General features: G+C 27.8%; 1 protein-coding gene across 5 annotated transcripts in view; it reads right to left on the minus strand.

The window, feature by feature from the left end:
• LOC107456709 (poly(rC)-binding protein 3) overlaps positions 1 to 26,070 on the minus strand; it is a 128,295-nt gene that overhangs the window by 22,995 nt on the left and 79,230 nt on the right. For 4 of the 5 annotated variants that reach the window (XM_016074648.5, XM_016074646.4, XM_016074647.4 and 1 more), the window contains exons 4-13: positions 21,146 to 21,178; positions 19,475 to 19,591; positions 19,279 to 19,407; positions 16,575 to 16,703; positions 14,475 to 14,591; positions 14,270 to 14,299; positions 11,808 to 11,886; positions 9,765 to 9,936; positions 7,550 to 7,669; positions 5,200 to 6,024 (exon numbers count right to left, since the gene is read on the minus strand). In XM_016074648.5, coding sequence (XP_015930134.1) covers positions 5,718 to 6,024; positions 7,550 to 7,669; positions 9,765 to 9,936; positions 11,808 to 11,886; positions 14,270 to 14,299; positions 14,475 to 14,591; positions 16,575 to 16,703; positions 19,279 to 19,407; positions 19,475 to 19,591; positions 21,146 to 21,178 — 1,233 coding nt within the window. In that variant the 3' untranslated portion in view covers positions 5,200 to 5,717. Of the gene's footprint in view, positions 1 to 5,199; positions 6,025 to 7,549; positions 7,670 to 9,764; positions 9,937 to 11,807; positions 11,887 to 14,269; positions 14,300 to 14,474; positions 14,592 to 16,574; positions 16,704 to 19,278; positions 19,408 to 19,474; positions 19,592 to 21,145; positions 21,179 to 26,070 lie in introns of those variants that run through there. The other variant, XM_016074650.5, reaches the window with a different exon arrangement.

Below are 26,070 nucleotides of genomic sequence, written 5' to 3' on the forward strand. Positions count from 1 at the left end.
TAGACAGTAAAGAATTTTTGCATATTTGTTTAGCATTTTGAATTCAAATTTGATCTTTGAGTCAAGAATTTGATCTTGGATAATTTGTTTTGGATGCGGTAAAAGCAAGCGCTTGGTCTATTTTAGTAATTTTTCAACCAATTTTTCTTAAAACATTAGCGGTGTGCATAATATCAACTCATTTATACCCTCGTCTCTTTCTTAAGACGGTTCTAAAACTGCTTCTTTAGCTTAAATGCACTATTTTTTTAAAATATAAATAGTTCGTACATTTTCTTTTTCTTCTGAAACAAAAATCATCAATTGCTACAATTGCTTTTTTTGAAACAAAAATCATCTATGTACTATCAAATGTACTATTTTTTTAAATCAAATGTACTATTTTTTAAAATCAAATGTACTATTTTTTTAAATCAAATGTACTATTTTTTTAAATCAAATGTACTATTTTTTTAAATCAAATGTACTATATTTTTAAATATAAATAGTTTGTAAGTTATCTTTTTTTTAAAACAAAAATCCTCAATTGCTACAATTGCTTTTTTTAAAACAAAAATCATCAATAGATTGTAAGCTTTCTTTTTCTATAAAAACAAAATCATCAATTGCTCTGATATCAAACGTTTGACAAAAAATGCATCGATTTTTATTTTCGTACTTTTTATAGTTTTGTGTAATGTCTAGAATAAAAGTTACTTAATTATTAATTAATCAAGTAATTTGCCTGAAGCAAATATTTTAGTACATACAATTTTTTAAAATACTTTCTGGAAATTTCTTTGAATCTTTCCTAATTTTAGATTTGGATTTTGACATTTTAATTGCGTCCCAAAATTGTACGAATTTTATTATTCAAAATTGTTAGTAATTTTTCAATTAGTAATTGTTTTTAGTAATTATTCTAGCCATTCATAACACTTACTTTTTATTATTAATTTCAAAATATTATAAAAAAATTGTGATTCCGGCAATCTTTGAACTTTCCCATTTACAAAAAATCATTGAAACAATTCTATCAATTTTAATTAGTCAGAGTTAGATAACATTTTCCGTTTTTCCCTACTTAAGTAATTTGCTTCTTCTGGAGCAAGTTCTGGACACAACAATTTTAATGAAGATTCTCAATAAATATACATAAAAGATGATGTTATGAGAACACCTTAATAAACAAATAAAATTATTAAAACAAAGATGATGTAGTAGCTAGTAATGTTTAGTCTGTTTTTTAACCAAAGTTGTGTGACTTATGAATATGTTTCGACTCAATGTTTACTTATATATGTGTCTATTAAAGTTTCCTGTAGCGCTGTTTGATATTCATAGAAAGTTTGCTTAAAAAACACTCCGCATTAAGTTTGTGTAAGAAAAATTTTAAAATATCTGCAGATAAATATATAAACTTTCTAAGCGGTGAAAAAATTTTTGATATAATTACCGTAATATATGGTAAGGACATTTATGGTAAAAAAATATAAGAGTAGTAATAAAAATCAAAATATTTGGTATTTAAACCATTCATTTAGTAACTTTTACGTTCATATGGTAACGATTTAACGGAAATTCTAGTTTCCAAAATTATAATTCTTATTACCTTACATTTAGTAAGAAATACAAAACTGAAAAGCAAATCTAACTGAATAAATGTTTATTTATGCCGCTTTCTAAGGCATCATGATAAAATTACGAAATTTTATCAAATTTAACAAATTTTATCGCTCATTATAAAACCATATTTATTGTTAATTTTTCCAAAATCATTATTAAAGCTCATCGGTAAAAAGTACCAATCTTCTTGGTGTTCCCATAGAGCGAGAAAAAAGCAAAATGTTTCCATATTCTGGTAGTTTTGACCATGCTTTTTTTCTCAGTGTATTAATATATAAAAAAAAAAAGTTTACGAAAAAATCTTAATGCTTAATTAATGTTGTCTAAATTAGCACGAATTAAATGTTAAATGATGATAATTGCGAGATAAATATAGCTTTTTATAATAAAAACAGAATAGTGTTATGCAGTGGCGTATAAAACTCCCCGCCCCCCAGTATATTGCTATTTTAATTTAATTGCAATAAAAAAAAAGAAATATTATTTGTCTCTCAAAACAGCTTTATGTTTTCAATACAGCACTTTTTAAAGACATATTTCAGACATATTCAAAGGGTTCTAAGATATATTTAAAGTTATATGCATAAACGTCCGAAATCTGATAGAAGTTATAAGAAAATACAGAGTTGGAGATTTTGGCCGATCACTGTTGTTGTAATGGAATCTCCTCTGACTATATGATAAAGGAGTAGAATAGCTATTCGAAAATTCAATGCCGGGCATTAATCTTCGCGATTAATTTTTTATTAATTTCTTTCAATTTTTTGCTGTTTATGCATATAACTTTAAAGAAATGCATAAATCTTTTAAAATATGCATATAAAAGCTGCACTGTATTGAAAAAAAAAAAACGAATGGTTCGAAAGACAAATAATTTTTCATCTTATCTTTTATTTCAATTATATATAAATAGCAATATACTATCCGGAGACTTTTGTACGTCACTGAAAGAAAAGATATCTCAAAAGAAATGTCAAAAACTTCAATCAAAGAAGAAATTTCAAAAACGATATGAAATTAATTTCCCAGGTAAACGGGTGATTCAACGGTATAGCGGATAAATAGTTGTCGGTTAAACGAATACTTACCAGAAGTAATATTTGCACAAATTAATTAGACATATTTCGATACAAATTTGACAGATAAAAATATATAGAACTTTATCAAATATATTTAATGATAGTACCGTACAGATCTTATTAAACCCTACGTTTTAAATTTTGCAATAATGGCATATGAAAAAGAAAAAAAAACTTACAAATTTAAGAAAGGAAGACCATCTTATGCATTGTGGAAATTTATTACATTATAGTGTTTCTACAAATTAAATGTATGTTTTATCAATAAGCTTGTTCAACAATTCATTTGTGTTTTTTAATATATTTTTTTAGTCTATTTCAAATTAAGTAAATTTTCTCTGAATTGTTTTCAAAAACTGTGAAGCATCTTTATCAATCTCTCATTATATGCATAAATAACATGGAAGTTTTAATAATTTTTTTTCCTTCTTTTAACTATCTTAAAGCAATTTCTCTGATATCTATGAAAATTATGAGAATATTGCAAGTAATTTAAAAATAATGAGAATGTAGATCTGCTTTCGTTTGCACTCAAACTTGAGAACAATAATTTCATAACAAACCCTATTTTGACATTAATTCACGTAAAATGACAGAACGATTATTTATTTAATTAAATGTTGATATAACCAATATTTTCAAGTTACTTTCAATATTTAAAATGACCTCTATGAAAATTGCAAATTTAGGCATCTCTTTTTTTAATAAAATAATTATATTTGTTTACATTTGTTATCAAATACGTAAAGCTAACCTTTAATGTTATCACTCAGTAACTAATTATTCTAATGCACATCTAAAAATATTTTAAAAATTATTATTTAAAATATTAGAAATAGATTAAACTTAAACTAATTCAAATATAATGTGAGCATGAAATGATCTGAACGCAAAAAAGTGTTCTTATTCTACACAGATATTTACAATTTTATTTATGTAAATGTAGTTATATAAAAAAATCGTAAATTAAATATAATAATTAATTTAAAAATAAGTAATGGCAGCTATTTTTTCATAATTTCACTTATTATATTGATGTATTTTTTATTTTAAATTAGTACAGTTGTACGTATGGGTGGTTCCACGTCATGGAAATGGTGATTAGCCTTGCTATCTCTAAAAATGATAAAATTTAGTACATAGGAGAACAAAGCGCTTCAAAGCTTAAAATCGAAAAATAAAAAGAAATTGCAGTTTTAATTTGATGGAATACTATTACACCTGAACAAATTATAAAAAATAAGTTGAGTTGAATTCAATATGGTAGAGCATTGCAACAAGTAAAGATTTTGTGTCGTAATTGCGTAGAACTCTGATAAAAAACTGTCAGGTTTTGTAATTGTTTTAAGATATTATAACTTGAATCAAAAATCTTAAGGAAAACGATCGATATTTTCTAATCTTTATAACTCTTATAATTAAATGTATTTTTTAAATTAATTTTTTTAGGCAATGAAGTTCTAGTTTAACAACTCACACATTTTCGAGGGTGTTTTTTTAATATTTGTTAGGCATTTTTTCTTGCTTAAAAAAGCTAACAAAAAATAAAATAGCTCCTATTTTAAGTTTATGATTTCTTAAATTCTAATTCTTATTCTAACACTTGCTGCAAAATTGAAGACAGGAAATATAGAGCCTTAAAAAGAAGCAAAACGTTCGTTATTGCTTTTGACTTAACATGTTTATCATGCGTTTGATCACAACGGTATTAAATTATAGTATAAAACTCACGGCTCTAATATTTTGTAGATCCTTCTGTGACAAGTCTAATAGTTGTGTACCAAGTTTTATTATACTTAGAAATAGTAAGGAGGAAATAGTTTCGTAAATCAGTTTTAATGACATGGACTAAAGTGGACTTTTTATTTTATTCAATATTTTCTTTTATATTTCTTTCTTTAATATTTTTAAATGCATATTTTTTTTAAAGAATTATCGTATAAAATTAAGAGAAGCATCATATTTCTCAAATAGATGTTAGTAATTGCATTTATAAATTGACAATTATGATTCGCACAGCAGCTTTGTAGCAAGTAAGAATTATTTCTAATTATTAGTTGCTTTTGGAAGCTGAGCATTTGAACAATGACAGTATAATTAGGTTACGATCAAATAAGACACAGGATTTAATGCAGCTAATTCCCTACCTATGAAATTGCTGCCTTTTCCAGAGGAATTAATTCAAAATGTTATTTGTTCGCTTGATTCAAAAACCATTTACGGTCACATTTTACTTTGAAACCATTCTCACAATAGCATCTAAATTCTCACTCATTGAAAGATATATTTTGACACGATTTGTGAGCATTATGGCTGAGACAAAGTAATTGGTTCACTTTCAACCAAAAATAATTTCTTTTCTGATAGAACTACAGACCCTTTAATCTTATTAAAAAGACCTTGGTCCCTGGAAAAATTCTGATTGGCTTCTTTACATGTAACAATGACACGGTGGGAAATGAGGAAAGCTGTATTAGTGGTTCATGAAATAGTGTTCGTGATATGACGTTTTGCATACCATTGAAATCTGGTTGTTTAATTACAATGGAATCAGTTTTTCTATACACAGATATTTTACGATATACATAAACTTTGAAAAACATTCAGCACTTTGACTTTCAAAAGGGAAATAAATGTCCGATTATGTAAATATTGCATCTGGATGAAAGGCCAACTAGGACAGACAAAACGCTATTAACAATAAGGCATCCTTAATAAATCCTATTCACATAATTGAAAAATAAAGCGAAACGTGTAAACTGCAAAATTTCTTGACTGTCTGAAAAATGACTAATTTGCTGTAACGAATTTGAAACATAAATCTATTTACAAGAAGTGCATTTTTGTCTTTTATCAGCTCCATTGCATTTTGACTAGCAAAACTTATCCTCCAACGAGACATTCCATTTTAAATGTTCTTCTGGCCTCATTGGGGAAAACCCCTACTTCTTTTCTTTAGTCACATAGTGTCCTCCAGTAGGGGTTATAAGTATAATACTGATACTAAGATGATATCCTTTGGCGCCACATTCATTAGTAAGGACTGAATTTGTTCTGTTGATTTTTCTTATTACCATTGTGTGTTGCTGTTGACTTCAGTTTAGTTGTAAGAGATTTACGATTCGTAATGGCATTTTGTAAATCAAAGAGTGTGGATTGGTTGGCAGCGGCGGCGGCGGCAGCAGCGGCGGCAGCGGCTGAGCTGAGGCCGAGGGTGAGAGGACTGGCCTTCACCAGTTGGTTGAGTGGGATGGCCAGAGGGGTGTTGGTGATCGACATGGTGTTGGCAGAGGTCGAGGAAGGGTTGGAGGTCAGGTCAAGGTTCTTATGCAAATCCATGCTGCATCGGTGGTTGGTGAAAACATGGGGAGAGAAGAAAACAAGACAAATGATATAGATTAGAATGAGTTGGGTTAGGAAAGGGAGTAAGAAAGAAAAAAAAATAAACATTGATTGCTTTTGGAGAAAGCCAACAGCTTTCGAAAGAAACTAAGAGGGTTTCATCCAGTGACAGAACTGTCGTCTAAAGAGATGGTTGCCAGGATGTAAAGATACCACAAACAGCTAAAGAGGTTCAAATTAACTTCCTTTTGTGCTTCGTGCAAAAAAATGGTATGGGAAATTGTGTATTAATATGCGGAGTGATGCTATTAGGGTGAATTAAATTATTAAATATATTTTATAATTAGGGCCATTCGGGCAACTGGCAACCAGACTGATTCACCACTGGTTTCATAAGAGCAAAATGTTTTGATAGAAGCAAAGCCGATGATGCTCGTGCAAAAGGTGCGTTCACAAAAGCTGTTAGCCCTCAATTATTTTTTAATCCATAGGAATGGATTTTATAAAACTAAATAATAGATAATAGAATAAAATTACAATAAGGTTTGTATAAGAAAATATGTGTGCACTACAATAAATGGGACAAAACAAGTAGGTAGTTATCGGTTGACTTGCAGTGGAATAATTCACACTTTGCAAGTCGAATGGAGTGCATGCACAAGAATAGTGAAAAAGCATTCAATTCACCATCACCATAGTGCTTGTGATTTTAGGAAAAAGAGGTCAAATTTTGTGCGAAGCGTAATAGGAATGTGATGGTGCATATATAGCTTAAAAAAATCATAAAACGAAACAAATGTAGCATGCTTTTTAAAGGTACTACAACTACTAATTGTTTTGTCTTTAAATAATGATTGTGCAGCAAAACTTGTGACAATTGATTCATATAAAAATATTTAAATATTTTTCTTATTATCACAGCAAAATAATATATGGAAATGTACTTTAAATAAACAAAATATAATTTATATAAATTTAAAAAGCTTTTTCGCGATTAAGTTGGATTGCTCTTCCGCAACGTGCAGAGGTTTTGTGTAACAAACAGGGTGATAAACTAAATGAATGGGAAATGAGGGTGAATGGGATGTAAAGGTCATAGGAGATATCGGCGAAACGCCGAAATGCTTCAGCTTCTTTAGTAGAGCTCACTCCAAAAGCTCCACAACATTCTCCTATCTTGTGTTTTCTGAACAAAGACTGGATATCCATTCATGTTTCTTCGTTTATAGCTTCATCAACTATTATAAGGAACTATTACAGACATAAATGAATTTTAAATGTAAGCTTTAAATCTGGATTAATATGTAAGATCAATAGAAGTTTTCTCCTTCTGGTAAACAGTTCATAGTATTTGTTTCAATGTTAGATGAGTATACAAACACAATTGTATATTTTAAAATGAATTTTAAAAAGTTATATTTAATTCATTAACAGTAATTTTTATTAATATATACACATCATTTTATGTATCATATTTTTCACATAAATTTGTATAATCAATAATGAAATTTGAAATAGTATACCTGGTATTTATGAGGTATTGGGCAAGATTTATAGCCTCTGGTGTTCCCGAAATAGCAACAGTTCTGTCTTTGGATCCTTCTTCGGAATTAGAAATTTTGATGGTAGCACCTGAGAGCTGCCTGTTATAGAGATTATGATTTTAAGACTTTCAGCAAGTATTTCCTTAAACAATAAGTCGGATTCAAAGCATGTTATTAATATGTTAAGATGCTTAAAGGTAAAAAAAAGTTAGTCGAAAGTATCTTTACTTATTCGCTGTATCTAAATTTCATTTTAAGTGTTACATGAAACAAGAATTTCAGGCAAAACTTTTTATGATATCTTAAAATATGTCATAATGTATGTCTTAAAGTATATCTTTATATACGCAGCGTCAGAAAGACAGCCACCAAAAAAGTGTCCTTCTCAGATATTTTTGCTTTTTAGCATTTTTTCAACCATGTCATGCCATAATTGAGGTAGGTCTCAGTGATACGGTGTCTAATATATTCCTTTAAATCGCAGGTGGTTTAAAATGTTTGGAAACAAATCTTTGCCTTCAAAAATCCCTTCAAAAATTTTAAGGCAAATATCTGAATTGGTTGTTAAGTCTAGGGCGCAAATTTTATCATCTAAGCAAAAGGAAATTACACGAACAGAAATTTGAATAAAAATGGTCCAACGACAGTCTTAAATTCGCATTTAACAGTGACATATTTTCCAGATATGTATTCACATACACATACTTACAACATGTCAATTATATGACGAAGTAAAACATTCGATATTAAATTAAAAAAAGAAACAGTATTCTATTCAGACTTCAAATTTACCGTTTCTGATGATGTGCTAAGTTAAATTAATTTCATTATTTCTCTTTCAATAATAAACAAAAGAATGCATGCCAATATATCTTAATCTCTTATATTATTTTTAACGTAAATAATATTCTAATCAACATCATATTATTATTAATTATATATGCATTAATGTTTTTCTTTTTAGTTTGCTTTGATAAAATATGCGCTGCCTAAAAATCTAAGATTTAGTAGAATATAAAAAAAAATAAGTTCAAAGCCATTAAATTGAGTACTTCAAAAATAACGAAAGACATTTCATTTAAGCTATGATTGAACATATTAAAGTAAGTGGTATATGATATATACAAACTGCAATTATGTTATACCCAATCAATTCAGTAGAATGAAGTTTCTACGGAACTGCTTATTCTTCAATCGAAGCCAATTTCATAAAACTTATTGTTTTAAAAAAAATATTTCTGCTTCAATATGTTAATTTGAATATATGGATTTACGAGACAGATTCAGAAAGTTTTTGCTGCATAAAAGCGTCTAACTTAGTTTTTTATCGAATTTTATTTTAGATTGAAATTACCTGTATGGGACGATTTATTTATTTTTGTAAAACTACGAACAACTTTTACCATCTGCTTAAATGCTTTCTGGATGTAAGCAATGAAACATTATTTTTTGGTAAATATTGTTTATTGTATTGTATTGTGTTAAAATAACATTTAGAGTAATAAATTTTGAATTAGGATGAACCATCCATGACGTTTTCTTATCAGGTGTAACTGCTTTGTTGCGATTTGAAATCGATTTAAAGCTCTCATTGTGTCTTATCATTTCTTCTTACTTGAAGGGTTTTCTTTAATGATCTATATCCCTTAAATATGTTTAATGCCAATAGTGATGATATGAGGTGTTTAAATGTTCTAAGGAAACTTTTTATGTTTTCTAAAAAGTGTCTCTGATCTTCTAAGAAAATATTTAAGTAAATTCTTTTTATGTCATCAGAAGAAAACGTATTCAATAACATCAAAATAAAGAAAAAAATCTTTGTCTCCAAATTCGAAATACTCCTCTTACGAAAAAAATACTCTTGAGAAAAAAAATCCTCTTAATCCTTTTAATCCTCTAAATCCTCTTAAGAAAAAAAATACTTCCATCTATTTTTTTCATTTTAAGTTTCTAAATATCATCCGAAATAACTCAGTGACTTGTAACAGCTGGTAAAAAATTGCAATTTCAAGAAAGAGACGAATCACTAGTTTGTTTGAAATTCTAATTATGATGAGATAAATAATTATTAGACATTGTGATGTTCTGAAGCGCTTATGTGATTTTGTATGTGGGATCCATTATTTGTGTTGAATTTACTCAAATTTATTCTTGTCGTCTAAATTGAAAAAAAAAAGTTTCAAAGGAATTTTACCTGATTTCATTAATCTTTGCCCCTCCTTTGCCGATAACGCAACCAATCAAATCGTTAGGGATGTTCATTTCTGTTGTGGTTGTCGTAACACTTGCTAAAGCAGTGGCAGCAGTACCAGGTCGTAAGCTATTGGTTGCAGCTAAAGTTGCCAAAGCCGGGATACAAAGTGATCCTGTTGAATAATTGGATGAATTAAATTTCCGTCTAGATAATTTAACAAAAATTGCAGTACTAAATATTAATTTATTCATTTCTTGAGCATTTATTGAGCCATTCCATAGTAAAATGCTACCCTTTAATCTTTTTTCTTAATGTAGGCTGTTTATTTACTTGAAGCATCCAATACTCCAAGCTTATTTTAAATTCATAGAAAAACTATTGCCGTAAAACAGATAGACCGACTGTAATATATAGACTTAGCTCATTCACGTAAAATCCACATGCTCACGTACGTTTTGTACAATCTCTGTAGCGAAACGAGAACTGCGCTACACAAAACTTGCGTACATGAAAGTGTGGAATGCGGCATGAATGGGCTAAGTCTTTTTACTATCGGTATTTTGATGTCTTAACCCAAGTAAGTTGTTAGGTTTGACTAACTGTGAATAAGTTGTTAAATTGAACAACACTTCTAATAAGTTGAATGTTTGTAATGAGTTTCTAATAAGTTTCTAATTAACTAAGCAGCACTAAGGCAATTACTTTTACATTACTTTTGCATATTACGTTGACATTACTTACGATCACTAAACCACTTTTTTAACTTCAATTCTTACAATAATTTCGAAACTTCATTTTAAGAGCAATGAAGGAGTAGTCTTTATAATGAGTTTTTTTTTTACTTTGCATAAAAACTTATGGAAAATTATAAATGCTAAATTTCGACCCAGCAAATTATTATTATAAAAACGTTGCATTCAGAGTCGAAATTGCTCAAGGGAAAGAGAGCTGGCTTCCCAGTTGGGACCTGAGGTCGAATTTGATTGATAGTTGGGCAATTCTTTTTTACCGATCACGGCTTTTTCAACCACAGTGCTAATACAAAATATTGTTAGTGGTTGATGCATCATAGGTTGGAATCATTTGTAGCCGTTGGATTAACAAGAGAAATTTTTGTGGTTCATCAATTAAAAAAACAACGGCAGAAATTTAGGTATGTGTTTCATATTAGCTTCAATTTACACTAAATTTTAACGGTTTTAATTTACAAAATTTACATTTCTTTGTTGACATGTTTTTAAATTGATAGTTTCTGCTAAAACTTCGATAATTGACAGTTTTATAATAAATTTCCTTAATGAAAACTTAAGTGCTAGAGATAAAAACAGTATTCATTCATATATTTGCTCATTACATGAATATACAGAATAGATAACAAGTATATTTACAGAAGTGTGATACTTTAAAAGCTAGTGAATCCAACTATAAAACCTTAATGCATTTTTAAAATATTTGCAAATTATGAAAGAGAACCATAATAATAATATATGCTAAGAAACTATAATTAAAATATGATGAAATATAATTTTAAATAAGATTGAGATTCCAAAATAAGTTTTTAAATAATATTTTATTCCTTACGAATTCTATAAAAGACACTTTTAACAAAAAAATGTTTAAGTCTTTTTTTTTAAATAGAATACAAGGCATATTACGTAGACATTTTGAACTTATGCTTCAAACAATGTTGCATTGAATAAGACAAGTAAATGAAAAAAATTTAAAAAGTAAATAAATAAGTGGTTTCCAAATGAAAGTCACAATCTATCACACAACTTTCAATTTATAGATCCACACTGTCAGGAATTTTGGAGTTCTTTGAACCATAATAATGTTCAGATTTGCTCCAATCTTAGAAAAAAATAAATGATTTATCAAGCTTTGAAATTTGAAGCATTAATTTAGATGCTCTCACGGTAGACAACAATTTTTGTATTCATGACGCAACTCTAACCCTTATGGTGTGACTTCCTCCCTTAAAAGCTAGTCACTACAATTTTGAGACTCCCGTCATAGCACAATATTTGTTACACAAAGAATTACCTTGCGGACTAAGAGTTCCGACGCTATGGCCTGGTAACAATGGGGCATGTTGCAGAGCTAACTGGTGAAGCTTGGTTAGCTGTTGAAAAAAGTATTGCTTAATAATTCATTCCATTACAACTGATACAAATGCAAATACAAATACAACAGATACATACTCAACATATACAACAAATATCTTAACAATCATATGAGATCGTAAATGTGAAGTACATGTCCTCATCATTTATCTTTCTATAAAAATTTGCAATTTGTTTTGTTTAAATCCTGTTTCACAAGTATAGAATTATTAAGCATATCAGTTAGGTAATAAAGAAGGATTTAACAATTTTGTTAAATGCCCAGACAAATCTGTTCAAATCTGAATTTTAAACAGAAATGTGCCAGACACTTGCTTTTTTGTCGGTGTTTTTAAAACAAATCAATCCTCTTCTAATTTGTCATTTTATTTAACTATGTCTAAAAAGGCCACTTCTCTGTTTTTTTCCGAACCTACAATCTCACCTTTCAAATTTTATCTCTCAAAAAAGTTTAATCACTTACGATTCTAAAACAGTCATAAATGTTACTCTTGGTACACCAGAAGTTATTTTAACCTCTTTCAAAACCTCTTTGTGTAACTTGTAAATTGCCACTTACTTATGGTATTTTTCTTAATCTATAAATTTCATTACTAAAGAAGATTTTTTATTAAAAATACTATTGCAGTAAACCTGAAATGTGTGTATCTATCTCTTTTATCATTTTTAAAAAGCGTTTTGGTTTAATGATTGTATCATAATTTCATTAAAAAAAATTGATAATTTATTTATAATGATATTTTTTTAAATAATTTTATGATAATTTTTTTGTGTTTTTTCTATATATTGTTATATCTATTTAAGATATCAAAAAAAATTTTTCAAAAATTCTAATAATATTTTTAAAAAGACTCTCTTTAAATAATTGTTAAGAGTGCATTTATTATTCAGAAAAATTTTAAGCTCGCAATTATACTCAGTTTTCCGAAAAGTCATCTAAAATATTTTTTAACTTTATGGTATAAGAATTCTGCTTCAGAAAATGACCCTCGTAAAACTGAATATAAAATTTTTGATATGAATAGAAATTTTTATATTTTATTAAAATAAATAAATATACTTTTTTCGTTGCCATTAATGTAGCAATAATATAAATGTCTGAAATTCAAATCGTTTTGCTCTACCAGATGTCGTTGACAACCCAACACTTGGCTACGTAAAAATATAAGACGAACCGCATTAGCATTATTCTATTTTTCGGAACATTCCTGTATGTGTAGCATATTTAAGTGTTAAATCGAAGCTGTTGTACGAATCTATAATTGTCTTTAATGTGTTTAGGCGTAACGACTTTCTTATGCTATAAAATGCTGTTAATTCTATCATTAAATGACGTATAACAATTTTTTTTTTAGATTAAGATGTCACTATCATAGTCCATAACTTTAGATTTTTCAATTACGCTGAGTTAATCAGGAAAGAAAAACAGCAAATTCAATAGAAACTTTAGCATGAACTATCACACAAAAACTGTGGTGTAATATCTCTCTGAATTGGATTTTGACTACCACCAAATCGAGCTCTCATTTACAATTTAAAGGATGTGTGAAAGTTTCAATGCAATTAGAAAAAATTTTGCAAAAATGCTATTTTTGCAGAATTACTACGAACTATTTTTTTAAAGGCTACATAATATAATAGTTCTCCTTTTTTAATCTTATTTAAGGGGAAATTGAAGTTATTAAAAAATATTTACGGAATGCATACATTTTTCTTTATTTTTTTACTAATATATATATATATATATATATATATATATATATATATATACAACAAAAAAAATAATCCTATTGGGATCTCAAGCTGAAAGACTCTCCTTAAACAATTGTTAAGAGTGCATTCATCTAAAATATTTTTTAACTTTATGGTATAAGAATTTTACTTCATGAAATGACTCTCTTGAAAATTAATAGAAAATGTTTTTAGTAAATCTAAATTTTTATATTTAAATAAAATATAAAAATGCCTTTCATTGCCATTAATTTCTCAACAATATAAATATCTGAAATCGGTACAAAATCGGTTTTGCAAGAAAAGTTATTGCCCTAAAAAGATTTTCTTAAGAGTCGAAAAATATTTATTTCACTTTCTGCAACAAATGAAGTAGCAATTTATAGTTTCTTTTGTATTAAGTTCTTCGGTTACAGCACGATTCTCTAAAATATTCTTATCTAATTTAAAGGAGAGTATCAGTACTCTTGACGCATAATATTTAATTACCCGTTTTTAAGGAACAAAACCTAGACAAAATCCTAATTTCAATACGGTTGAAGTTTTCGCCCCAAAAAGTTGTCAGTTTCCCAACATGAAGTTGTATTTCATAATACGTATTTTGTCAAAATAAGAGAATAAAATAAAATAAAATAATTCATTTCAGCTTACCTGAGGATTCATTAACTCTACCCCTTGACACTATAATATAGATAGAAATGAATTAAAATAAGTCTATATAATGCATAAAGAATGAAAAAAGTTTAAATTATTGGGATCTATATTGGGAATTTGGGATTGGGATATATTGAGGATTTAATTGGGAATTGGAAAAATTATTGTTTAAATTAAATAGTGACAATTGAAAGATGCATACATCTGGGTGTGGAATTGCGTACTGTCCTTGTACTGTATAAGCTTGACCTCCGGCAAAGATTACAGGGGGCATGGCTGGCTTTGGACGGTAAGGTATTGTCGCTCCTTTCGGAGGGGACTGAAATAATTGATATTTCATTAAAAAATCATATTAAATAAGATACTGCAATGATAACACAATCTGGTATGAAACTTTTTTAATTACAGTGTAAAAAATTCCGGATCAAATAACTGTAAAAAGTACCGGCACTCTGGTACACAGTATTTCTTACTATAAAATCCATTTTTACTGTTGCATTTCATGGAACAAAAAATCTGATATACCGTAATTTTTTCAGTGATATTTACTGTAAAATCACTGAATCACTGCAATCAAATAAATATTACTGTAAAACGCTCGATATAAAATTTTATTTTAAAAATGGATTCTACCTCAGAATGGATTTTATGGATGCTTCATACAGATGCCAGTACTATTTACCGTAATTTGATTCAGAATTTTTTACAGTGTAATTTCTAATGGTAATGGTGTTGTCGATTTCAAATGCAAAAAATAATTCTATTAGCTTTATTTTTAGATACTTCGTAAACATGTGGTTGCTTCTTAAAAATTTAATAATGACAAAGTTAAAGTGACATTGTTATGGCTTCAAATTGAGCAAGTCCATGAAGTTTATTTAATGATCAAGTACACGTCAAAAGCAAACGAATATTTTAAATCAAATACAAATAAATTAATTATTTATTTTTATTTTCAATAAACCTCTAAAGGAATAAGCTGATAAAATACTGATTTTATATTTGAAATCAGCAGAGTAAGATGAAACTTGCAAAGAAACAAACAATATCTGTGACAACTCCATAGTTATTCTAAAGTTATTCTAAAAATATTCTAAAAAAATTTCAAAATTTAAAAGCCAAAAGTCTCCTAAGTAATGATGCATCTGTAACTAAAAACCAACTAGCATATTCAACCAGTAGCATATTCAAAAAGTATAATGAATCACACAAATTTTGATGAGAGTTTTTAGTTTTTAAATATTTATTTAAATAGCTTTTCATTGCTTAAACTTAAAAGTTATCTCGAGAATAGACTGCATTAGTTAAGAAAATATAAATCCTACTAAATTAAATAATTATTAAAACTATATTTTAATAATCTGAGTTAATTTAGTTAGAGATATAATCGTACAATAAATAATATAAAAATAAGTTATTAACCATCCGACAAAGTTATTAACCATCCGAATTATCGAAGAACTCGAATTACAAACCTCTTAGTTGAGAATGATATATTGTTTAGCCATGTAAATTACTTCTTAAAACTGCCACATGTCTTTCAGCTCAAATAACATGTAAAAACTAATATTTGTGTTATTAAATAACTAAATAATTAATGTTTCATTATTCTAACCACATTTTCTAAATCAAGACAATATTTAGAAACCAATTTTGTGACCAGTCGATGAGAAATTTCGATAAAAGGTGACGTCAGAATTATATATCTACAGTTCTTCATATTCATATACATCTATACTATCTACACTGAGAACATCAATTATGGTCAAAACTACCAGAGTATGGTAAAATGTACCGTGTTTCTGGCTGTATGGGAACACCAAAAAGCAAGATAATTTTTACCGAAGCGGTTTTGTAAAGATTTTTGTAATGGATAAAATATACTGTTATAATATGTGATAAAATTTGGTAAATCTCGCAAAATTTGGTAATTTTGTCATGATACCTTAGAGCATAGCATAAAAAAAAACAATTTATTTGATTAAATTTACTTTTCAGTTCTATTATTTTTTACTAAATGTGTGGTAATGGGAACTATATAATTTTGAAAAAGCAGAATATTCGGTTAACCGTTATTATATGAATGGGGAAAAATATCAAATGTAATGGTTTAAATACTATATATTTTGATTTTATTACTAGAATTATGACTTTTTTTTACCAGAAATACCATTACCATACAGTGTGGTAATTTTACCAAACTTTTTTTCTACGTGTACAGTTCTTTAATAATTTCACCTTTTATCATTGAAAATTTTTATCTTCTACTCAGAGAATGTAAATGTATGACTGTATATCTTACTTCCATCATTACGCAGCATATTTGATATATGCATTTGCTGATGGCTTCCGCTGTACCCGAAAGTGTGACAGCTCGTTCCGTCGAATTGGGTAGCATTTCACTAGCTACTTGTATGGAGGCTCCCGTCACCTACAATAAACAAAAAACAATATCTTGGCATTAAATGAATTATCTCAACAAACTGAAGCGGAAATATATACTTGATAATATAAAAACTTCACAATTAACTAATTAAGGCGAAAAACAATATTATTTTTTCAATAATTATTTCCTTTATTTATTTCCCATTTTTTGTTGGAAACTTTGCGTTTTCGGTTTCAAATCACATTTTTATATTATTAACGTTTAGCGAATCATGAGAATGGGCTTCCACTTTTGAGCGCTCAGGAAATGTCGACTTCCTTCTTAAGATTTTAAAGCAGATGAAGTTTCTATATTATCAAGTATTATGTACAAATGTTTATTTGATAACTTGAAGAGAAAAGTGAGTTATGTCGGATCCACGTACACAGTGCCTTTAATACCTTTAAATGCATTGATTTAGAAGGCTAAAGCGAGGTCTTATAAAAACATAAGAAATTGCGTAGGGAAATAAATTTGTGCAGATGAACCATAAAAACTACTTTAAGAGGAAATAAATATTTCAACTCAGGGATTTTTTTTACTTCCTGGAAGAACACAGAACGGAAATAAGTTACTGTCTCTAACGGAATTCGTTTTCTCTTAAAACATAAAAATCCGCTAAACGAATATTGTTTCTATAATTTACATGCCCTTACTGGCATAGTAGTTTACAAAATGCATGCCCGAATGAAACTTTTACATGCCCAAGCATCATTTTCTAATGCATACGCTGTAAAAAAAAATCTTGTTCAAATTACGATATAAAGTACCGGCAATTTGGGTGTATCCTCCGTAAAATCCATTTTGACCGTAAAATATTATACCGTAATTTTTTTCAGTAATATTTCTTTAATTAGAGTTATTCAGTGATTTCAGGGTAATTATCACTGCAAAAATTATGCTGAATCAGATTTTTTTGTTCCGTAACATGTTCCAGTAAAAATGAATTTTACCGGCAACATCGGATAGTACCGGCACCTCGAATGCCGATGCTCTTTAGTATGATATCCTAAAATCCGTATAACATTTTGATAATATTAGAGTTAGTTATACTATTTTAAACATCCCACAATAAGGCATCGTCGAAACTAACTTACTAGCAGCAGTTTTTTACAGTAGACTGTTTTATTTATAACCATACATTTTTCCAGGTGCTTACTAAAGGTTTTAAACGTGTGCGAAAAGTGTTCATTAGAAAAGATCCTGGTTATTGAATCTCTTTCTTTAAATACATGTCAACAATGGTCTATTGATTAATAGGAAATTTACTCAATTTGATTAATTTTTTTTTTAAAAATAGAGTGTTTGTAAAATTGATGGAGTTTAGAGCTTCATAGCTAAAAACCCTACTGGATCAAACTACACTAAATATCACAAAAAAATTATTTCAAACCTTGGGGAAAAAACCTTATGAAACTGAAAAATAAAATAAATTTAAATAATAAAAATGTTTCTGAAAACATACTTTGCGAACTTCGAATATTTATTTAATTAAAAGAAATCGAATTTCTTCTGAAATTATTAGTATTAATTATGTTTTTTTCTTCCTTTTTTTAAAGCATCTTTAAGCAGTTAACAATATTTACGGTTTACAACACTACAGCATTTACAACATTACAACATTTTAAAGCAGTTTACAACATTACAACATTTTAAAGCAGTACCAATTTTTGAGATGGTCTCAAATATTTTTAATTCGCCTATCTTCACGACCGCAATGAAATTTTACCTTAATTTTATGTATTTTATTATTACAATGTCGTCTAAATACAATGTTCCAAACCCCCTGGTTCTTTTTTTCGAAGTTTACAATACATATGACAGTCCCAAGTGATACTGAATACTCTGTAATGCTCCTTAATTTATGTATGAATTCTACCATCTATTATTACATCTTTTGGGTTCCATAAATTTATATTTTTCTATCTTGGCTTTGCATATAATCACGCCTCAGGCGCAATGGCCATTACGCTTGATTTTCCTATCTTGGCTCAACGCAATGGCCATCACGCCTGATTTTTCTATTTTGACTCAACGCAATGGCCATCACGCCTGATTTTTCTATCTTGGCTTTGCACATAATCATGCCTCAGGCGCAATGGCCATTACGCCTGATGAGGATTGCTCGGATTGATGGTCTGATCCGGGAAACAGAAAAATGTCAGAGATTTGGCTGAAAAACTATCTGACGTTTTCCATATAACTAAGATCCTTCACATTGTGACTTCGACATTTTTAACACCTTGAAGAAGGAATTTCAGTTTCATGCGGGTGAGAAACGCAAGAGTAAGTTAGGTTGTTGATTTGCCAGCGACATACCCCTTTCTTAAAGACTGAAATTGTTCGTCAAATCTCCCAGTGCGATAAATGTCATAACACTTTTGGCAATTATATTTAAGTAAAACAAATTTCATTGAAACTTTGGAGAGAGAGTTGGTTTTCATCCGGATACCCTTTATAGAAACAGATAGGTACCATATTTCAAAGATTATAACATCACAGTTTTAAGGGTGTTTTGAAAAGTAAAAATAATTCTAAAACACAAATGTTATCTCTAATGGTGCGTAAGTAGTTATTTTACCTCTCTTATTTCTTTGATTTTCGAGCCACCTTTTCCGATGAGGGAACCACACTGACTAGCAGGGACTATGAGCCGCAATGTGACTGGAGGTTTCGGAACATTGATTCCGGCAGTAGTGTTTTGCAGATCCTAGAAAAACAATAATTGTTATTTTAAGTCAGACATTTTGAGGATTTCTTTTTAAGAAGTAACAAACCTCTTCAAATTTCCTCGCAATAAGAGAAAATGCCTTGAGGATGGCATCAGTACACCCGGTTACTGTGACTATGCGCTCAGGACAGGATCCGTCGGATATATTAATTTTTGCACCACTCTGAAAAGAATAGATTTCCTCCATCAATTTTGATACATTAATAAGAAAACACAGATTGCTACATGATAATCAACTTTAATATGTAGAGACACATTGAAATAAGTTTTCCACTTGAGGGGACTCTGGAATGCTTTTTATTCGTCTGAATAACATAAAATTTGATTTACAGATGATTTATACGGTCCGATTGATATATATATAATGAAATTTAAAAAAAAATATAAATATGATATTTTTTGTTTAATTCAGTCGAAATTCTTTTCAATGCTAAGATTTACTCAATCATATTGATACACATATATTCTTTTCATAATCTATGGTTATGCTATGCAAAAGGATTGAAATAAAATTTATTTCTCATCCAATTCGAAAACTAGAAGCGAATTAGAATCCTGTGAGTTGAATAAATGTAAATATTCATAATGTAAATAGGAAATATTGATCCATATTTTACTATTATTAAGTAAAAAATATTTTATTCCAATTAAATAAATTTTTAAATTTTAAAACTAGCCATATTTAGGTATGAAAAGCTTAATTCTTTCAAAATAACCAGAAAATGGTGTAAACAGGTGGTCATAGCTTTGATAATGCTTAAAAATTAGCTTTGTCATGAGTATAGTGTAAGTATATTTGGTCCATTTTTGCAAAGTTTTTAAAAATACGCGTATTTCTAAAAATATGTAAAAGTGGTATAACATTATATATTTTGATTTCTGTATTATTTGCTTAATTTTGTCACGTCTTTCATAATAAAAGTGAAGCAACTTCAATTATCTCACCAATAATAAAAAATAGGCCATTTATTGAATATTTTTATTTGCTTTCCTACGCAAATATTTGCAAAAAGCTTACTATTTTAAAAATCAATTACTAAGAGAAATTTCTAATTTATAATGGGTAACTCATATATTAGGTGACTATTACCGAATACCTGTTTAACAAATACTAAATGCATTCAGTTAAAAATTATAACTAGTATAAAAACTGCTTTAAATGACTTTTTAATTACAAAAATATATTTTAGAAAGCGTAAAATTGAATAAAAGTTAAAGTTCTTGAAATAAAATAAGCTAGTGTAAAATGGTGTATCGTGGGACAATTTTCTATTTTCGACTTTAAGTAGATGATAATTTTTTTTAAATATATGTTTTGTATAGGAAAACTTAGGTATATTTAACGGCTATATTTATATTGTAAATCAAACAATAATTGTCGAAATTAAAAACTAAGATATGAAAAGTGTTCCAAGGTACAACACTTTTCCCTATTTTTTCCGTGATACGGTTAAACAATGTCGCATATCTGGAAACATATCTGCTTATAATTAAGTTTAATGTGATATGGGAAATACTTTATCATCTGTAATTGCAAAAAAAAAAAATGATTTTAAAAGTGTACGAATTTGTTGCTGTTCGAATATTATTTTGTACACATTACTTTTCATGAATTGCAAGCGATGGTTCGGTATTACACTCTGCAGTGCAGAATCAGCTGTTTTAGTGAAACAAATGGAAAACGAAATAAAAATTACTGAAATATTCTAAAAGTTACCTCTTCTCTGAATTTCTTGATATTGTCTCCTTTCTAAAATAAATAAAAATATTCATTAGATGATTGATTGAATAATAAATGCATTCATATGCAGTTATATATTTTGTAATACAGCCCCTGTCATAAATAAAGGCCAGATCAAGAGAAATACAGTAGACTTATTTTTAGCCCATTTTGTTTTGAGGCTATTTTTTGGTACAATAGAAGATTAACGGTATAATGAATTTTATATAATTATATAGTTTAAGGAAAAACGAGGTAAGTAAGTCATTAAAAATTAACTGCAATTAACATAGAACTGAGTAGTTAATAATTTTTTTCAAAATAATTCCTTACAGAACGTATTTTCACCTAGTATATAATAAACACGGCACTGATTTGTCAAGGAGCTGGAATTTATAAAAAAATACGAAATAATGAGAGCTTCAATTTAGTAACTTAAATTGTTTTGAACTAATATTTGTAAGGTATTTAATGTGTTCCGTATTCGTCACCCTTAATACGCATTTTTAAATTTCTAGTAAAAATGAAATCTGAATTTTATGTATAGGCATTTTATCAAGGAAAAAAAATTTTTTTTTAAATCATAACATGACGAATTACTATTTTAGAATGGTGAGATTCAAAAACATCAAAACCAGTTTGATTGCTGAAAGAAGTGATTATCAGAAACATGTCTAAATTTCTCCTGGTAATTAAAATTTTTATATTTCTTATGATGCATTTCCCTACAGTGGTTGCACATATTCTAATAGTGCTTAAATAATAATTCGTGGATCCTAATTTGCATATAATGATGACTTAATAATTGACAACGATTTTAAAATAATACACTAAGGGCAACACCTTGTATAAGTAAGTAACTTTTAAAGCAAGACTTAAAAACAATTGTGCTCATGAATAGTGTTATGTTTTCATGTCTTTTCAAATGCCAAAAATCTATTTCATTTCCTTTTTTTTTTGTTACTAGTTAATTGTTTCTTAATTTATAAGGAGTTTTAGCCAAATAGGCTGATTTATTCAATTTACGCCCATTTTAAAATATCGTTCTAGGTTTGGGGACTTTTCTTAATTTAATAAAGAAAACTATGTGAAATTTATGAAACATTTCATAGTATTTAATCATTATTTTTTTTAAAACAGGATTGTTTTCAATATTTTTTTAAGAGTAATTTTCAATCTAAATTTTAAGAATAATTTTCAACCTGGTTCATAACAAACAAATATTCCTATTTGGTTGCTTCATAACAAACAAATATTGCTAAATATATTTAAAGAAATGTTCTCAGATAAATATATTATCATTTTGATGAAACAAGGCCATGTAAATGTCCTTTTAGGAACATTATTTTTTCTTTATATGTATTTTTAAATAATGATATAAAAAAGTTCCTTTTTAAACTAAAAACAAATTTTAAAAAATGATGTTCTAGTTTTCTGTCACAAAGTACTGAATTGCAGTTATATGTGTTTAATTTATCCATTAAGAAACAATATAAATGAAATTTCTTTCTCCAATCTTTTGTTACAAAATTTTAATTTTCATTTAATTTTTGATACTCTTATTATAAGAACATGTTTAAAAAATTGAAATTCTCATATTCGTAATTCAGCAATCATAATTGATTGTCATCCTGAATTAGACTGAAAAATACTTCCACGAAATGTTTTATCAGGCAAAAATCCTAATATTGCAGTTTGAAAAAATTTCGATTTGTAGAACCCTGGGTACATTTATTGAAATTTTTAGCGATTTAGGGAATACAATTCACATAATAGCTATGTATGATTTCGTAAAAAGAAATAATATGCAAATGAATAACATGGACTTATTTAATTGCTATATTTTAACATTCACGTAAAAAAAGGAAAAAATTCAAAGACGAAATAAATATAATTAAATACTTTTATAACCTTTTTAAACCGAACTATTATTCGCGTTAATTTTTATAATACTTAAAGTGTGAAATATTTTATGAATTTTTTTCTATTCAATATTATAAAACACGTAAAAGCTATTTTACATGCTAGGAGAAAAAAATATCAGAAACGTAACTTTTTAAGAAGAAAAAATCATCTTAAAAATAAGAGCTTCAAGAATTATTATACTTGTTAAGCGTTCTGTCAACACAGTGTTTACCAGAAAGACGTTTGAAACAGCTCTTAAAAACATTCGGATTTTATGACACGGGAGAGTTATTTCTACTTGTGTTATAAAGAAACCTCACTTTTAAGGCTCATATAATTCTGCCTTATTCAATGTTTAATAGTATTATAAGTACAGAATTATTTCATAATACCGTATTTTTACAATGAGAAAAAAATATGGTCAAAACTACTAGAATATGGCAAAATGTACTGTGTTTCTACTCTGTAAAAGCTACAGTGTAATATCAATCCGAATTTGGTGTTAAAATCTCTAAAAATTGTGTGAATGATTAATTTATTTCAAGTTAATATCTAATCGAATGTTCCTACACATTTGAAAGGGTGTAGTTAAGTTTTAACACCATTAATTGATAAAGTTTACACCAATTAACAGATCGTTGGTAAAGAAGGTTATGATTTTTGAAGCTATTCAAATTTGATGAATAATTAGTGTATATATCAATCATTTAGATAAATTCTTGTTTAAAATGATGGTAGATCATGTTTTAAGTAACAAATGCATTAGAAGATTAATGATTGTACAATTTCAAGATATTGACAATATCCAAGATGGTGACTTATTTACATGAGTGTACAGGTTAAATATGATTTAACTGACTAGTCAGATTTAACTGACGAACTGGTCATAATCTATTGAATACCAATTAAGTATTTAATCTTTTTTACTTATTGATTAAAAAAATTTAATTCGGTCGATTATTTGCCTAGTATCTCTTGTAAATCTTTTTGATGGATTGATTTGACAAATTACTCATATAAATTGTTATGAAATACGTCTATGTTTTTAGTTGTATAATTAAGATATTTATTTTCTCATAAGATTTACATAAATCGGTGAAGTGCATAAAATAATTTCATAATATTTAACTTCGATTCACTTCAGTTTCTTCGAATCTAATATTCTGTCTGTGCTGTGCGTATATTTGCTCAAAAAAATTATTTAACTTTAAGAAATATTGTACATATGCATCCTAAGTTTATGATTCTTTCATTAGATTGTATTGTAAAAGTAATTTTACTGATTCGTACGTGTATCACGTCTTACTGTAATTATAAATTATAATAGAACATGGTGGCGGCTACTGTACTTCAAGTAGTGAAAAGAACATTCTGGGAATTTCACTACACCAGGAACTATCCTTGTTTTGGTGTAGTGAAACACTTAGTGAAACATCACTTTGGTGTAAAGCAGTTGCCTCCATTTTTGATTCACAAAAGTTTCCTATAGTGTATCTCTATGGGAACGCCAAATTCCTCGGTAATTTTTACCGAAGCATGGTAAGGATTTTTGTAAAAATAACAGTATAATATGGTTTTATAATCTGTGATAAAATTCGGTAAATCTCGTAAAATTTGGTAATTTTTTCATGATACCTTAGATCATGACATAAAAATTCTTTATTTGATTTAATTTATTTTTCAGATTTATGCATTTTATTGTAGTAATAAGAAATATAAATTTGAAAATCAAAACTTCCGGTTAACCATTACCATATGAATTCAGAAAAAATAACAAAGAAATGGTTTTAATACCCTATAGTTTGGTTTTAATACCCTATAGATTGGTTTTATTAAATAGAATTGCGTTTTTTTTTACCAATAAAGTCATTACCATATAGAACAGTAATTTTACCACTCCGTGTACAATAGTAATTTAAAGTTTTTTAGCGTTCACTTAAAGTTTTTACTAATTTTTTGTACATTCATATACGTAATTAATATCATAATTACTTAAAATTTATTTTTGTCGATTGGGTGTTCTATTCCACCACTTGATAAATTGGCTAATTTTGATATACCCTTTCTCAAAAAACGCTAGATTTATTTGCGGGATTTGTTGGATTATTTAGATTGTATAATTCATAATTTTGAAAATCAAATTTACTAAATTTTAAAAAATCCCTGTTAAAGTGTATACTGTAACAAAATCGAAAATAAGAAAAATAAAAGAATTCAGTATATATTCGGAATATATTCAGTATTTTTTAAACCGACTTTTTGAATATTTTACATATTAACACTTTTAATATCTAATAAGTTTGGCAGCATTTACCTTCATGCTTAAACTTTCATCAGTATTATTGTCAAAGTCGGACATCATTTAACATTAAAATAATTCGACACATACGTTTTTTTATAAATTTTTCATTTTTAATTATTTAAATTAAATAATATAAAACTGGAATAGAGATTGTCAGACATTATATAACATTTAAATAATTCAGAGATTAAATTTTTTACAAGATGTTTTTATTTTTAAATTACTTGAACTAAATAGTATAAAACAGGATTAATGATAAAAGTCATCTTGTAAAATATTAAATCCCGAAAAATCCTAAAGCCTCCCAATCTAAAATAAAAATGATGAAAAATGCAGTTTTTAAGAAGAAAAAAATTTAAGTTACATCTTGTGCTTTCAAAGACATAGGGAGAAAAAAAATTACGGCACTGTATTGTAATGACATTTTCGGTAAAAAAAAAACAATAACATAAATTTAGTGATAAAACCGAAATGTACGGTATTTAAACCAATCATATGGTAATTTTTCAGTTTATATGGTAACAATTTACCAGAAAAAATTCTAAATTTTAATTTTAATTTCAAAGTTGTAGTTCTTATTATCATACGTTTAGTAAAATACATTATATATATTTGGCAAAGTGAAATTAACCGAATAAATGGTTTTTATGCCATACTCTAAGAAACTATGAAAAATTAACAAAATTTTACTAAATTTTCAAATTTTATCGCATAT

This window comes from Parasteatoda tepidariorum, chromosome 11 (genome assembly GCF_982258835.1).
Source record: "Parasteatoda tepidariorum strain Cologne lab strain chromosome 11, Ptep-v5.0, whole genome shotgun sequence".
In the NCBI taxonomy this organism is placed as follows: domain Eukaryota; kingdom Metazoa; phylum Arthropoda; class Arachnida; order Araneae; family Theridiidae; genus Parasteatoda; species Parasteatoda tepidariorum.